This window comes from Pristis pectinata, chromosome 37, assembly GCF_009764475.1.
Source record: "Pristis pectinata isolate sPriPec2 chromosome 37, sPriPec2.1.pri, whole genome shotgun sequence".
Lineage (NCBI taxonomy): Eukaryota > Metazoa > Chordata > Chondrichthyes > Rhinopristiformes > Pristidae > Pristis > Pristis pectinata.
Window position 1 is genome coordinate 6,325,345 of NC_067440.1, and position 16,898 is coordinate 6,342,242.

The 16,898-nt window shown below is 50.9% G+C and overlaps 3 protein-coding genes across 9 annotated transcripts in view; all 3 read left to right on the forward strand.

Annotated features, from left to right (window-relative positions):
* Positions 1 to 11,315, forward strand: part of LOC127586590 (neuroligin-1-like) — a 235,439-nt gene extending 224,124 nt beyond the window's left edge. For all 7 annotated transcript variants that reach the window (XM_052044672.1, XM_052044673.1, XM_052044675.1 and 4 more), the window contains 2 exons: positions 1,270 to 2,059; positions 8,224 to 11,315. In XM_052044672.1, the coding sequence (XP_051900632.1) occupies positions 1,270 to 2,059; positions 8,224 to 9,043 (1,610 nt within the window). In that variant the 3' untranslated portion in view covers positions 9,044 to 11,315. The remainder of the gene's footprint in view (positions 1 to 1,269; positions 2,060 to 8,223) is intronic.
* LOC127586587 (phospholipase D2-like) overlaps positions 1 to 16,898 on the forward strand; it is a 341,818-nt gene that overhangs the window by 26,392 nt on the left and 298,528 nt on the right. The gene's annotated exons all lie outside the window — the stretch shown is intronic.
* The window catches only part of LOC127586507 (growth hormone secretagogue receptor type 1-like), a 146,966-nt gene continuing 144,194 nt past the window's right edge, over positions 14,127 to 16,898 (forward strand). Inside the window, exon 1 of the mRNA XM_052044519.1 lies at positions 14,127 to 14,284. Within this exon, the coding sequence (XP_051900479.1) occupies positions 14,127 to 14,284 (158 nt within the window). The remainder of the gene's footprint in view (positions 14,285 to 16,898) is intronic.

Sequence of the window (16,898 nt, forward strand, 5' to 3'; positions counted from 1 at the left end):
CAGGCTTCTGTACCTCCTGCCCGACGGTAGCTGCGAGAAGAGGCCACGGCCCGGATGGCAGGGATCTTTGAAGGTGGATCCTGGAGACTCTATAATCCCATTCCTGAAGAGTTGGCAGTCTTACCTGGGCCTCAAGATCTCCGTCCCGACCCCACCCACCCGGAGGTGGAGAGTGCGTTCCTCCAACGTATTTGCCACCTTCCTCTGAACCCGGGGGTGGGGGGGGGGGAGGGTGGGCGATGCGATGGCAGAGTCGACAGAAATGGGGGAATCTGTCAGCCTCACCCCCGCCCCCGCCCCCAACCTCTCCCCACCACGATGACAACCAAACAGGGTGGAATGAACCAACATGGTGTCTGTTGGCAGAAGGAGCGGTAGACCCTCAAACTCCTTCCCCATTGGGTGCGGATTCATATGGCAATGAGGTTAGAGGTCAAAGTTCATGCCTCGACTGCAGCAAGGTTAAAACTGAAGGAGGGATGGGATAAATATCGGTGTGTGATGGGCTTTGGGGTGAGGGGGGGGCCCAGCAAAGGTGGGTCTGTTCTCCTCAATGGAGAGGAGGTTTCAGAGAGGGGTGGGGGTGGTGGTGGTGGTGGGTGGGGGGGGGGCGGGGGGTTCAAAATTGACATCGAGAAGATAAAGGGAACTGGGCTGTAGATTTAAGGGAACCGGCAATTGGCTAGAGGGGGAAGAAACATTTTTACACGGTGGTGCAGCAGTTGCAGCTACTGCTTCGTAGCAGCAGAGATCTGGGGTTCAAACCTGACCCCTGGTGCTGTCTGTGTGGAGTTTGCACGCTGTCCCTGAGGGTTTTCTCCGGATACTCCGGTTTCCCCCGTGTGGGGTCGTTGGATTAATTGGCTGCTGGAAATTGCCCCTCCCTTATTGTGTGGGTGAGGGGTAGGGAGTTGACGGGAATGTGGGGAGAATTATATGGGATCGGTGTAGATGGGTGGTCGATCGCCAGCACGGACTCGATGGGCCGAAGGGTCCTGTTTCCATGCTGTATCTCTCCACGACGGGTTCAGCTGACCCTCTCCAAAAGGGAATAGGACAAGGGAGACGGGGAGAAGTGGGTTGACAGGATCAACTTTCCAAGGGCTAGCACAGGAAGTGGGGCCAAACGGCCTCCCTCTGCGCCGTAGAGGATGAATGATGGAGGGAAAGGGGGAGGGCTTAGCCCGATTGAAGGGCGCATACGCTGGACACAGCGAAACACATCCGCGGAAAGCACTCCCTGATCTCTCCGTCTTTTCCGTGTTTAAGGTCTCTTCCAGAGAGCCATCGCGCAGAGTGGCACGGCGATCTCCAGCTGGTCCGTGAACTACCAGCCAGCCAAGTACACCAGGATGTTGGCCAAGAAGGTGGGCTGCAACTTCCCCGAGACGGTGGACGTGGTGGATTGCCTGCGGAGGAAGTCCTACAGGGAGCTGGTGGACCAGGATATCCAGCCCACCAGGTACCACATCGCCTTTGGGCCGGTGGTAGACGGCGATGTCCTTCCCGATGATCCGGAGATCCTGATGGAGCAGGGCGAGTTCCTCAACTATGACATCCTGCTGGGCGTGAACCAGGGTGAGGGCTTCAAGTTCGTGGAGTCGCTGGTGGACAATGAGGACGGCATCTCAGCCAGCTACTTTGACTTCGCCGTGTCCAACTTCGTGGACAACCTCTACGGCTACCCGGAGGGGAAGGACATCCTGCGGGAGACCATCAAGTTCATGTACACGGACTGGGCGGACCGCGACAATGGCGAGATGCGGCGGAAGACCCTGCTGGCGCTCTTCACCGACCACCAGTGGGTGGCTCCGGCGATCGCCACAGCGCGACTCCACGCTGAGTACCAGTCGCCTACCTACTTCTACACCTTCTACCACCACTGCCAGAGCGAGATGAAGGCCGTGTGGGCCGACGCGGCGCACGGCGACGAGATCCCCTACGTCTTCGGCATCCCCATGATCGGCGTCACCGAGCTCTTCCCCTGCAACTTCTCCAAGAACGACGTCATGCTCAGTGCGGTGGTGATGACCTACTGGACCAACTTCGCCAAGACTGGGTGAGTCAAGGCTCCAGCAGCGTCCGTTCGGTTGAACATAGAACATAGAACAGTACAGCATAATACAGGCCCTTCGGCCCACAATGTTGTGCTGACCTTTAAACCTCGCCTAAGACTATCTAACCCCTTCCTCCCACATATCCCTCTATTTTAAATTCCTCCATATGCTTATCTAACAATCTCTTGAATTTGACCAATGTACCTGCCTCCTCCAACGCCCCAGGCAGTGCATTCCATGCCCCAACCACTCTCTGGGTGAAAAAACCTCCCTCTGATATCTCCCTTGAACTTCCCACCCATTACTTTAAAGCCATGCCCTCTTGTATTGAGCATTGGTGCCCTGGGAAAGAGGTGCTGGCTGTCCACTCTATCTATTCCTCTCAATATTTTGTACACCTCTATCATGTCTCCTCTCATCCTCCTTCTCTCCAAAGAGTAAAGCCCTAGCTCCCTTAGTCTCTCCTCATAATCCATACTCTCCAAACCAGGCAGCATCCTGGTAAATCTCCTCTGCACCCTTTCCAACGCTTCCACAACCTTCCTATAATGAGGCGACCAGAACTGGACACAGTACTCTAAGTGTGGTCTAACCAGAGTTTTACAGAGCTGCATCATTATCTCACGGCTCTTAAACTCAATCCCTCGACCAATGAATGCTAACATCCCATAAGCTTTCTTAACTACCCTATCCACCTGTGAGGCAACCGTCAGGGATCTGTGGATATGGACCCCTCGATCGCTCTGCTCCTCCACACTACCCAGAATCCTGCCATTAACATTGAAGCATCCGTACTGGACAAAAGAGGGGCAGAATGGCCTCCTGGTTGCCCCATCAAGGGATGCTAGACCATTTGGGTCGGTACTCCTCGGAGTTTAGATGCTGTTAATCAAACATATAAGATCCTGAGGGGACACAAGACACTGCAGATGCTGTGAAGGTCGCTGTGGTCAGTATTCGCTCCAATCACCTTTATATCTTGTAGACCCACACGTGTCAAAGGCAAGACCCTATTTAGTTCCCCGAAGAGCTTAAATTGTACATGGGACATAGAACATGGAACAGTACAGCACAAGAACAGGCCCTTCGGCCCAAAATGTTGTCAGGGTCTGTTGTCCATGTGTGCACAGGTGCAACGAAAAGCTTACTTGCACAGCATCGCAGGCACATAGCATCAGATATACAACATCCACAAGGAAAACATAAATTGACACAGTAGTGTAGCAGTTAGCGTAACACTATTACAGCGCCAGCGACCGGGGTTCAATTCCTGCCGCTGTCTGTAAGGAGTTTGTATGTTCTCCCCGTGTCTGCATGGGTTTCCTCCGGGTTCTCCAGTTTCCTCCCACATTCCAAAGACATACGGGTTAGGAAGTTGTGGGCGTGCTATGTTGGCGCCGGAAGCGTGGCGACACTTGCGGGCTGCCCCCCCCCCCCAGAACACTCCACGCAAAAGTTGCATTTCACTGTGTGTGTCAATGTGACTAATAAATATCTTAATCTTAATTACAGACAACACATCACTACAATATTACAGTACTTCATGATACACACTATTTACAGTTTGATGTACGTATTTCGATATACATGCGACTAATAAAGAAATCTTAAATTATGCACAATTTTTACAAGAAAGAACACAATTAGAACAATAACAAATAAATTAGAACACAAAGTTGTGACAAATTAAGCTAATGACACGTAATCCTTTCTGTCTGCACATTCATGTGAGCCTCAAATCGCATCTGCCTCCATCACCAGCCCTGGCAGCCCGTTCCAGGCACCCATCGCTCTCTGTGTAAAAAAACTTGCCCCGCACATCTCCTTTGAACTTACCCCCTCTCACCTTAAATGCATGCCCTCTAGTATTGGATGTTTCGAACCTGGGGACAAAAGATACCGGCTGTCTACTCTATCTATGCTTCTCATAATCTTATAAATCTCTATCAGGTCTCCCCTCAGCCTCCGACACTCCAGAGAAAATAACCCATTTTGCCCAGCCTCTCCTTATAGCTCATGCCCTCTAATCAGGGCAGCATCCTAGTGAACCTCTTCTGCACCCTGTCCAAAGCCTCCACATCCTTCCTGTAATGGGGGCGACCAGAATCGAACGCAATACTCCAGAGGCGGCCTAACCAGAGTTTTATAAAGCTGCAACATAACTTCCTGACTCTTGAACTCAGTGCCTCAACTAATAATAACAAGTGTGTCACACGCCTTCTTCACCGCCCTGTCAACCTGCGCGGCCACTTTCAGAGAGGTATGGACTTGGACCCCAAAATTGTAGCTCAAGTTGAAGGTATAAATGCTATGAAAATTAGCTTTCTGCAGCAGCTGCTCAGTACATGACAAACGTGACAGAACATAAATTAACATAAATTAGCATAAATTATACATAACAGACAACAAAATCAACATTACGACATTAGTACGAGGCAGAGGAAAGAGAAGTACAGTCTGAGGTAGTGTTAGGGTTTTTCAGGCCAGTTGAAGGTTAAAAAAATATTTTTTTTTGGAAAGAAAATTATTTGGTCACCTTGAACCTTTAGCCAGAAACAACCTGCTGGAGGAACTCAGCGGGTCGGGCAGCATCTGTGGAGGGTGGTGGACAGCTGACGTTTCAGATCAAGACTGTTAGCCTGGACTAGAAGAGTAGCCAGTATGAGAGATGAGGGGAAGGGGCAGAGCAAGAGCCGGCAGGTGATAGGGTGGATGCAGGTGAGGAGGGGTTGATTGGCAGAAGGCCGCACCTATCACCTCCCAGCCTCTGTCGCTATCTCCACCCTTCCTCACCCCACTGACCATTTGCCCATCTTCTATCAACCCCTCCTCACCTGACGTGGCAGGGTAGACGTTGAGATGTTTCCACCGGTGACAGAGTCACGAACAAGGGGACGCGGTTACATGATAAGGGGCAGGTCACTTAACATTGAGGTGTGTAGGAGCGACTTCTCTCAGAGGGTAGTGAATCTCCTTTTTACAGTAAATGGCAGGACCCTGAGGAGCGCTGATGGACAAGGGATCTTGGGGTCCAAGTCTACAGCTTCCTGAAAGTGGCCGCACAAGTCGATAGGGTGGTAAAGAAGGCGTACGGCACGCTTGCCTTCATCAGTCAGGGCCTTAAGAGTCAGGAAGTCACGTTGCAGCTGTATAAAACTTAGGTAAGTGTGCAGTTCTGGTCGCCCCATTACAGGAGGCTTTGGAGAGGGTGCAGAAGAGGTTCACCAGGATGCTGCCTGGATTAGAGGGCGTGAGCCATAAGGAGAGGTTGGACAAACTCGGGTTGTTTTCTCTGGAGCAGTGGAGGCTGAGGGGAGACCTGATAGAGGTTTATAAAGTTATGAGAGGCATAGATAGAGTAGACAGGATCTTTATCCCAGGGTGGAAATCCTTTTAAGCTGAGAGGGAGAAAGTTTAAAGGAGATGTACGGGGCAAGTTTTTTACACAGAGAGTGGTGGGTGCCTGGAACGGGCTGTCATCATCTAATTCCTCAAGGTAAAGATGACCAAGCTGTTAAGTCTCTCCTGCTAATTATTACTCCATTTCATTCATAAAACCTTCTCCGCATCTGATGGATTTAGCGTCGTGGAGTCACACACTCAGAACCAGGCCCTTCGGCCCATCGAATGCGTGCTGTCCATCAATCACCCATTTATACTCATCCTACACTAATTCCATTTTATTCCTTTCAACTGCCCCCACCAGGGTGCTACCCCTCTAGGGGGGCAATTTACAGCGGCCGGTTAACCCACCGACCCCGCACGTCGTTGGGATGTGGGAGGGAACTGGAGCACCCGGGGGAAACCCACACGGTCACAGGGAGAAGGTACAAACTCCACACACACACACACACACACACACACACACACACACACACACACACACACACACACACACACAGCGCTGGAGGTCGGGAGCGAACCCGAGTCTCTCGGGCTGTGAGCCTGCGTCCCTACCCGCTGCGCCACTGAGCCGCTGCAAAGGTTACAAGCGTTTGATAGGTTATGTTCAGAGATGGTGTGTAGGTCTAGCGGGAGACCAAAACACATTTTTTCTAAAAAGAGGTTTATTTACATATTTACAATATTTACATCATTCACGATTGAATCGTGACAAATAACGTGCAATTAAAATATCAAATTAACACACGATCATCAGAACTTTCAATGCCAAGTGGGGCCCAATGTAGTGTTGTCCCTCTAATGAAGCTACTCCCACAGTGCTGTTGAGTTCAGATCCATTGATGGTGAGGGACTATTGATTATTTCCGTCAGGAGGGTTTACAGGTTGGAGGGGAACCTGCTGATGGTGGTGTCTCCCTGCTGCCCTTGCCTTTCCCGGTGGGAGGGGTGGCGGGTTTGGGAGGTGCTGTCGGAGTAGCCTGGGTGAGTAACCGCGGTGCGTTCTGCAGACGGTGCAGCCACGTGTGCCGGAGGTGGGAGGGGAGGGGTGTTGAGGGGGGTGGACGGGGAGCCGATCGAATGGGCTGCTCTGTCCCGGGTGGTGTCGAGCTTCTCAAGAGTAGTCGGAGCCACACTCACCCAGGCCAGTGGGAGCGTCCCGTCACACTCCTGACCTGCGCCTTGTAGATGGGGGAAAGGCCTTGGGGTGGCAGGAGGTGAGTCACTCACCGCAGGATGACCTGCTCTGGCCTCCTCCTGTGGCCACGATGTTTGTGTGGCTGGTCCAGTTGAGTTTCTGGTCAATGGTGGCCCCAGGATGCTGATGGTGGGGGGACTGGGTGATGGTGATACCTCTGAATGTCAAAGGTGGGTGGTTAGACCTTCTGTCGTTTGAGATGATCATCGCTTGGGACTATCATACAAATGATACCTGCCATGTATCAGCCCATTCCTGAATGTTGTCTAGGTCTTACTTCATTCAGGCATGGGCTGTTTCTTCAGTAGAGGGCTGCAACATGGGCCAAGGAGTGGCAAATGCAGTTTAATTCGGATAAGGCCCATGTTGCATTTTGGAAAGACAAATGAGGGCAGGACTTTCACAGTGAACGGGAGTGTTGTGAAATAGAAGAACCTAAGAGTACATCTACATAGTTCCCTGAAAGTGACATCGCAGGTAGACAGGGTGGTGAAGAAGGTATTGGTATTGGTTTATTATTGTCACTTGTACCGAGGTACAGTGAAAAGCTTGTCTTATAAACCGATGGTACAGGTCAATTCATTACACAGTGCAATTACATTGAGTTAGTACAAAGTGCATTGATGTAGTACAGGTAAAAACTTGCCTCCACCACCCTATCAGGCAACGCATTCCAGGCATCCACCACTCTCTCAGTAAAAAACGTACCCCTCACGTCTGTTCTGAACCTACTCCCTCTCACCTTAAATGCATGCCCTCTGGTATTGGATCGCTCAATAATGGGAAAAAGATATTGCTTGTCCACCCTATCTATGCCCCTCATAATTTTATACACTTCCAACGGATCAACCTTCAGCCTCTGCCGCTGTAGAGAAAAGAGCCCAAGTTTGTCCGGCTTTGTGTTCAGTTTTGGTTGCCCTGCTATAGGAAAGATGCCATCAAGCTGGAAGGAGTGCAGAGGAGATTTACGAGGATGTTGCCGGGACTCGAGGGACTGAGTTATGGAGAGAGGTTGAGCAAGTTGGGACTTTTTTCATTGCAGCGTAGGAGAATGAGGGGTGATCTTATAGAGGTGTATAAAATCATGAGGGGCATCAATAGGGTGAATGCACTCAGTCTTTTTCCCAGGGTTGCGGAACCGAGAACTAGAGGGCACAGGTTTCAGGTGAGAGGGGAGAGAGTTAATAGGAAACTGAGGGGCAACTTCTTCACCCAGACGGTGGTCGGTATATAGAACGAGCTGCCAGAGGAAGTGGTTGAGGGAGGTACATTAACAACATTGGACAGGTATGTGGATAGGAAAGGTTTAGAGAGATTTGGGCCAAACATGGACAAATGGGACTAGCTTAGGTAGGAATCTTGGTCGGCATGGACCAGTTGGGCCAAAGATCCTGTTTCCGTGCTATATGGCACTATAACATGATATTGAACATTGGGAGATCCATCAACAAACACGCCCACTCCTGACCTTGTGATGAATTGTACGGGGCTGCAATGACTCTGGGAGTTCTTTCACTCCCTCGACGAACTAACCTGAGTTGTCTCGACCTTTTCTCTCTCCCCCAGTGATCCCAACAAGCCCGTCCCTCAGGACACCAAGTTCATCCACACCAAGCCCAACCGCTTCGAGGAGGTGGCGTGGACCAAGTTCAACTCCAAGGAGAAGCCCTACCTCCACATTGGGCTGAAGCCTCGGATCCGGGAGCACTACCGAGCCAACAAGGTGGCCTTCTGGCTCGAGCTGGTACCTCACTTGCACAACCTCCACGACATCCTGCAGTACACGTCCACCACCAAGCTCCCACCTGAAGACCCCTTCCTGACCAACAGGGGCCATGGCAAGGGCTGGACAGTCACCACCAAGCGGCCGTTCGTCACCTCCCCGCCCGAGCAGGAGCGCACCGAAGACCCGCCCAACTATGTGCGCCTGCCCGAGGACTCGCGGGACTACTCGACTGAGCTGAGTGTGACGGTGGCGGTCGGCGCCTCGCTGCTCTTCCTCAACATCCTGGCCTTCGCCGCGCTCTACTACAAGAGGGACAAGCGCCACGAGCTTCATCGCCGGCTCAGCCCTCAGCGCAACACCACCAACGACCTGGCGCACACCCAGGAGGAGGAGATCATGTCCCTGCAGCTCAAACACAGCGAGCACGAGGGCCACGACCTGGAGGCCCTCAGGCCCCACGAGATACTCCGGCCCGCCTGTCCCCCTGACTACACCCTGGCCTTGCGGAGAGCCCCCGACGACGTGCCCCTCATGAGCCCCAACACCATCACCATGATCCCCAGCACCATCGGCGGCATGCAGCCCCTCCATGCCTTCAACACCTACCCTGCCAGTCACAACAACACGTTACCCCACCCACACTCCACCACCAGGGTATAGTTAGACCTTACCAAGCCTGGGCCCTTGCGGTTGCCTAACAACGGGCAGCAAAAACGTGGCTCCGAAACCTTACACTGAAATCTTTCTGATTTGACAACAGCCCTTTCCTCACTCCCCAGCCCCTCTTCCACCACCGCCCCCCCCCCCCCCCAACTTTGGAAACAATGACGGACATTGCAGAGTAAGGAGCATTTTGGCCGAACGATTCGATATTTTTCACTGAGATCTTTCCCCCTTGTAATATAATACAACTCGAGGCCTCTTTTTTTTGGGGCATTGATATCTTATTCCTCCAGCCTCGTCTCCAAGGAACATTGACATGAGCTGCCCAGTGCCAAGGGAGTCCTGTGGCCTACTCCTACCTACCCAGTAAATTAGCGTTCAAAAGATAGGAAAACGTGCCAAAAAAAAAGCCAAAATTAAATTCAACACGTGAATTGCATGGTATTTAAAATTAACCTGTGATTCATCTCCCTGTTTTTCTTTTCCTGAGGTTGTATGATTTGATAATTCATCCAAAAAAGCTGGCCATTTTGCACAGGGATTCTCCAGTTTTGTTTGATTTGTCAAAAAAAGAGGGCGAAATGCGAGATCTACCTACCGATAAAAAAAATCCAGGAGAGAAAGAAAGCAAAGTTTGCTCTCCAAACTGGGGAATGGGACCAACTGGATTCCCCGACCGTAAGGATTAGGCCAAAAAATACGCCCAGCGATTATATTTCACCGTGGGGTGCATGTTGTTACAGAGAGTAATACTGTGACTTTTATGAATCCCCTCTTGGTGTGGAATTGTGAAATTGGTTGGAGGTTCCCCTTTCCCAGATACCCCGTCCCAACCCCTCCAACATATGGAAAAGCCAGGATTGATGCCAAATTTCAAGGCCGCCTCCCTATTTCCAGTCCTACTCCTTTGAGAGAGAGAGAGAGAGAGAGGGAGAGAGAGAAAACAAGGAGAGAGGAGACCCTGTTTAGAAAGGACCCCTCCCCCCTTCCCAATTCAAGAATTGACCAAAACCCTTGCTCCAACCCCACCCACCCCAAAACACCAGGAGGTGTAACGTCATCAAGGGAGCGCCACCTTTTAGGCTCCTTGGCTGGTTTGGGCCTCTTGCCTCGATCCTATCCTACCTTGCCACAGGAAGTAGTCTCGCATCTAGTCTCTGCTTAACTTTTGATATGAATAAAAGCTGTGGGCGATATCCTGTCTGAAGGACAGACGGAGAGAGACCTTTGTCTACAGACGAGCGTGGGCCTGCATCACGCGTTGCCAAGGGAGTGCGCGGAGGTGAAGGTCGTCGACTCCACCTCTCCACAGCGATGTCTAAGCTATCGTTCTTGCACACGGTTTTGTATATTATATCCTTAAACGAAAAAAAAATGACAGCCCATCGTAAGACTGCTCGTTTCCCGCTTGAGTCCACGGCTAATGGACGAGCCAGGCCGTTATGTTAGGGAAATGCACGGTGACCATCGCATTATTTTGTTTTTCATTCTTTAACAGAAGTTTGTGACTACAGTAAATAGTTTTGGTTGTCGGTAGGGTGCTGGGCTTGTGTTCTCTTTAGGAAGAGGGCCCAAGTTCAATGGCAGCCTGTCTGTTCGGATCAGTCAATGTGGACAGTTCTTCCTGCACAGACACACACACAGACACAGACACAGACACACACACACACACCACTGTCCTCCCCACCCCAACACCCCAATACACCGTCCCCTCCTACCACAACACTCTGTCCCCATCCCATCCCAACACCCCATCTCCCCCTCCCACTCCAAAACCCCATCTTCCCCTCCCACCCCAATACACCGCCCCCTCCTACCTCAGCACACCGTCCCGTCCCATCCCAACGCACTGACCCCCTCCCATCCCAACACATCGCCCCCTCCCACTGCAACACCGCCCCTCCCAACCCACACCCACCACCTTCCCCTCCCACCCCAACACCCCACCGCCCCCTCCCACCCCAACACCCCACTCCACCCCCACCCAGCCCAAACTCCCCTCAACTCAGCCGCTCCCTTTTCGGAGCCCGCCTGACGCACGGGAAGGAACCGAGCCCCAGGGCATTCCCATTTTCGCCTGCCACAGGCCCGCCATATCGGGCTAACTGGTCTCGAACTCTCGAGAGCGAGTTGTTCCGAAACGGGAGGCCCACCGCAGTTTATGGACACCACTCGCCAGCTGGCGACCCTCCTAACCCACCCACCAGAGCTCCTAGCTTTCAGCTCCAGAGGCTGCCTGCTACCCATTAGGCCTCTCTCGACAACCAGTGCCTGGGGGGGGGGGGGGGTGGGGGGGGTGGTGGTGTGGGTGGGCGAGGGTGGGAATCCTTCTTCGAAGGCAGGGCTTGGGCGTGGGAGAATTCTTTGGCCAGAAGCGTACCCACAAAGCCCGGCGGATTACAGATGGTGGACTGCGCCACGGAGCGCAAACAATCTCCCAGCCCAACACAGAGTCTTTGCAGAGCTGGGCGGAAGTCTCAGAAAGTCGCGCCAACCTTGGGAAAGAACAGTGGTGGTAGCCAACGGACTTGCCGTTAACCTCGGGAAGAACCTTACCCGGTTGGATGGTGACCCAACCAGCACCAAACTTTGTTCTTAGAATAATAAAAGTATTTTAAAACTGTTGCACCGTTGCCCATGGGTTTCTTTGTTACGGCCAGCCAGTTCCTCGTTTTGGGAGAGGGGTTGGGTGAGACGCTTCTACTGAAAGGCACCGGACTGTAGCCGGGAGTGGGATTTGGCCGGCAGACAACAGAGGTGGCCTTAAACTTGCTTCAAAATTATCCGAAGGCCACCTTCGATTTCTCCGCCTGCGCACGGAACTCACAGATCTCACCCTCTCTCGAGGGACAGTTCAAAGAACTGAACACAGGTCTAACCAGAGAACTATACAAATGTAACATAACTTCCAGCCCTTTGTATTTTACGCCCTTGAAATAAAAATCAACATTCAATTAACATTTTGAAAATGATTTTTGTACTTGTCCACCAGTTTTGAGTAATTGTTGTTTGTCGAATTTCTAAATCTGCTCCTTCACAGTTAATAGAACATAGAACACTACAGCACAGTACAGGCCCTTCGGCCCACAATGTTGTGCCGACATTTTATCCTGCTCTAAGATCTATCTAACCTTTCCCTCCCACATAGTCCCCTATTTTTCTATCATTCATGTGTCTATCTAAGTCTCTTAAATGTCCCTAATGTACCTGCCCCCACAACCTCTGCCAGCAGTGCGTTCCACGCACCCACCACTCTCTGTATAAAAAACTTACCCCTGACATCCCCCTTATACCTTCCTCTAATCGCCTTAAAATTATGTCCCCTTGTGTTAGCCATTGTCGCACTGGGGAAAAGTCTCTGACTGTCCATTCGATCTATGCCTCTTATCATCTTGTACACCTCTATCAACTCACCTCTCATTCTCCTTCTCTCCAAAGAGAAAAGCCTGAGCTCGCTCAACCTATCCTCATAAGACATGCTCTCCAATCCAGGCAACATCCTGGTAAATCTCCTCTGCACCCTCTCTAAAGCTCCCACATCCTTTCTATAATGAGGTGACCAGAACTGAACACAATACTCCAAGTTCTGAGGTCATTAAATTCAGAACGCACAAACTCGGAGGCAGGAGGAGGACACTCGGCCCCTCAAACCTATCCCATTCCATGGTTGATCTGCCCCAGGCCTCACGCCACATTCCCACATCTCGACCTTTTAAGAATGTACCCCCCTCCTCTTTAAACCCCCCCCCCCCAGTGATCCACCTCCACAACCCTCCGGGGCAGAGAACTCCAGAGATTCCTCTCCATCTGCGAGGAGAAGTCCCGACACACCTCAGTGTTAAACGACCGACCCCCTAATCCTGTAACTCTGTCCCCTCGTCCAAGACTCTCTCACTGGTGGAAACATCTCCACGTCAACCTTATTAAGCTCCCTCATGTGTTTAAATAAGATCACCCTTCTTTCTTCTCAACCCCAAAGGATACACATCTAATTTCTCTAGCCGCTGATGACAGGACATCCCCTTTACCCTGGTGAAGCCCTTGAAAAGGAAATGATTCAAAATCACAGTTCATTGTCAAATGCACAAGTACATGTGTGCACAGGTGCAGTGAAAAACTTACTTGCAGCAGCATCACAGGCACAGAGCATCAGATACACAACATTCACAGGAAAAAATCATGAATTAAACATAAATTATGCACAATTTTTACAAGAATGAACACAATTAGAACAAAAACAAAGTCCATTGTAGTGCAAAGTGGTCGCAGTGTTGCTGTACTGAGGAAGTGATTAGGGGTGTGCCCGTTGGTTCAAGGCTGCGTACATGCAATTTCTCACACTAAACTGTATCTGCCACAGATCTGGCCACTCAAGCTATCTTGCTTTCAGCTTCTTGCTTTTCAGCTTCTTGCTTCCATCTACGTCATCACCAGCAGACTTTGATTCACGGAGTCATACAACATGGAAACAGGCCCTTCGGCCCAACTCGTCCATGCCGACCTGTCCCTTTCTGAGCTGGTCCCATTTGCCTGCGTTTGGCCCATATCCCTCTAAACCTTTCCTATCCATGTACCTGTCCAATGTTGTTAATGTACCTGCCTCAACCACTTCCTCTGGCAGACTATTCCACATACCCACTGCCTTCTGTGTGAAAAACTTGCCCCTCAGGTCCCCTTCAAATCTTTCCCCTCTCACCTTAAGCTAGTTTTAGACTCTCTGACCCTAGGAACAAGACTATGAACTTAGATTAACTTAGATCGATGAGATCTTGGACTAAGATCTTATCAATGCCCCTCATGATGTTGTAAACCTTCATGAGGTCACCCCTCAGCCTCCTTCGCTCCAGGGAAAACAGTCCCAGCCTGTCCAGTCTCAGGCACAGTAGTGTAGTGGTTAGCGTAATGCTTTACAGCGCCAGCGACCCGGGTTCAAATCCGGCCACTGTCTGTAAGGAGTTTGTACGTTCTCCCAGTGTGTCTGTGTGGGTTTCCTCCGGGTGCCCCGGTTTCCTCCCACATTCCAAAGACGTACGGGTTAGGAAGTTGTGGGCGTGCTATGTTGGCACCAGAAGCATTCGGGATGGGATTGGGAGCCTGGTGTCCGTGCATAGGGAGTACACAGAGCTCCTGTGTAAGCTACGGAAAGAGCGCACTCCTCACAAACTACCCACCCGTAGGACGCTCTCGCCTCTATCTCAGATTCCGTTTAATTTCTGCGGAGAGCGACGGGTCCCCAAGGTAAGGGAGTCTGGGGCTATGGCTTGTCCCATTTTACTAAATGGACTACAAACCCCAAAATCCCTCCCTCCATCTCCTACCCTGTCCTTTGTTTATCGGTTCACAGGATGTGGACATAGCTGCCGATGTTGGCATTTGATTGGCCACTCCCAATTGGCCCAGAACTGAGCGAGGAACCAACCACATTGAGGGGTTGGGAGTCACATACAGCACAGCCTGGATAAGGATTGCAAATGTCCTCCTTGTCAGAGAAACAGATGCGTTTTTAACCAGAATTCATTTGTTCCAAAGCTACTAACATTGAAAAAGCAGGTTCAGTGTTACAGTGGCAAAGCTGGAAGAACAGGGTTTACGTTAGATCCAGAACAATTTATAACCTGTTCTCACCAACTCCCCCACTGCCGCCCCCCCCAGATTCTACCTGTCACCCACTCACTAGGGGGGACAATCTACAGCGGTTGATTAACCCACCGACCCCGCACGTCATTGGGATGTGGGAGGGAACTGGAGCACCCGGGGGGAACCCACGGGGTCATAAGGAGAATGGGTAAACTCCACGCGCGCACACACACACACACACACACACACACACACGCGCGCACACACACACACATGCACGCAAGCACGCACACATGCACACGCATATACACACACACACACGCACATATACACATATGCACACAGACATACATGCATACACACTATACACACAAACAGACACACACACACACACAACGCCGGAGGTCGAGGTCGGAATCGAGCCCTGGTCTCGAGCTATTGGGCAGTGGCTCTACCAGCGATGCTCCATTTTGTGGCTTCTCTGTAGTTCTTAACTCTGTACCAACTGAAAAGTCCTATATCCATCTTCCATAAGTCCAAGGTGGATTTTGTAGCTTACATCTGGCATCATTCAATGCATTCACTCCTGCTATCTTGACTCCCACCATAAGAATTACCTACTGGATATTCTTGGAGACCACCTTCCATTGATGTTACGGTCCTGCCCACATGTCAACCCCTTTCAACCTTACAGAGCCCAGTGCCAGGGTTGAGGACTCTGATCTTAATGTGTCCGCAGTGCCGGAGGCTGGTCCCATGTGGACCTGGAGCAGTCGACCCTCAAATATTGACTGAAGATTGGAAGAAAGTTTCAATGAAGAATATTCCATTGTAGATTCATCAGAGACTTCAGAATCAGAATCAGGTTTGTTATCACTGACGTATGTCATGAAATGTGTTGTTTTGCGGCAGCAGTACAGTGCAAGACATAAAATTACTATAAGTTACAAAAATAAATACATAGTGCGAAAGAGGAACAACGAGGTAGTGTTCATGGGTTCATGGACCATTCACAAATCTGATGGCGGAGGGGACGAAGCTGTTCCTAAATCATTGAGTGTGGATCGTCAGGCTCCTGTACCTCCTCCCCGAAGGTAGTAGCGAGAAGAGGGCATGTCCCGGAAGGTAAAGGTCATTAGTGATGGATGCCGCCTTCTTGAGGCACCATCTCTTGAAGATGTCCTCGATGGTGGGGAGGGCTGTGCCCGTGATGGAGCTGGCTGAGTCTACAACCCTCTGCAGCCTCTTGCAATCCTGCGTATTGGAGCTTCCATACCAGGTGGTGATGCAACCAGTCAGAATGCTCTCCACCGTACATCTGTAGAAATTTGCAAGAGTCTTTGGAGACGTACCAAATCTCCTCAAACTCCTAATGAAGTAGAGCTGCTAGCGTGCCTTCTTTGTGATTGCATCAATGTGTTGGGTCCAGGATAGATCCTCTGAGGTGTTGACTCTCAGGAACTTGAAGCTGCTCAAACAGTTCACCAGTAAGCTACTGGTAAAGAAGGCGTATGGCGTGCTTGTCTTTATTAGTCGAGGCACTGAGTTCAAGAGTCAGGAAGTTATGTTGCAGCTTTATAAAACTCTGGTTAGGCCGCGTCTAGAGTATTGCATTCAGTTCTGGTCACCCCGTGACAGGGAGAATGTGGAGGCTTTGGAGAGGGTGCAGAAGAGGTTCACCAGGATACTGCCTGGATTAGAGGGTGTGAGCCATAAGGAGAGGTTGGACAAACTTGGGTTGTTTTCTCTGGAGTGTTGGAGGCTGAGGGGAGACCTGACAGAGGTTTATAAGATTATGAGAGGCATAGATAGAGTAGGAAGCCAATATCTTTTTACTAGCGTTGAAATGTCTAATACCAGAGGACATGCATTTAAGGTGAGAGGGGGAAAGTTCAAAGGAGATGAAGTTTTTTACACAGGGAGCGGTGGGTGCCTGGAATGTGCTGCCAGGGGTGGGAGTGGAGGCAGATATGATAGAGGTCTTTAAGAGGCTCTTGGATAGGCACGTGGATGTTCAGGGAATGAAGGGATAGGGGCATTGTGCAGGCAGAAGGGATTAGTTTGGTTGGGCATTTAAGTAGTTGGGCACAACATGGTGGGCTGAAGGGCCTGTTCCTGTGCTGTACTGTTCTATGTTCTATGTACTGCCTATTGTGGAGAGTGGATCACAGAGGAGGTCTTGTACGGATTACATGTTCTGAATTGTAGTATCGTTGAGGTGTTCTGCCTTCAATAAAGACTAGCCCAATCACTCAGCAACCTCCTACCCATCTGA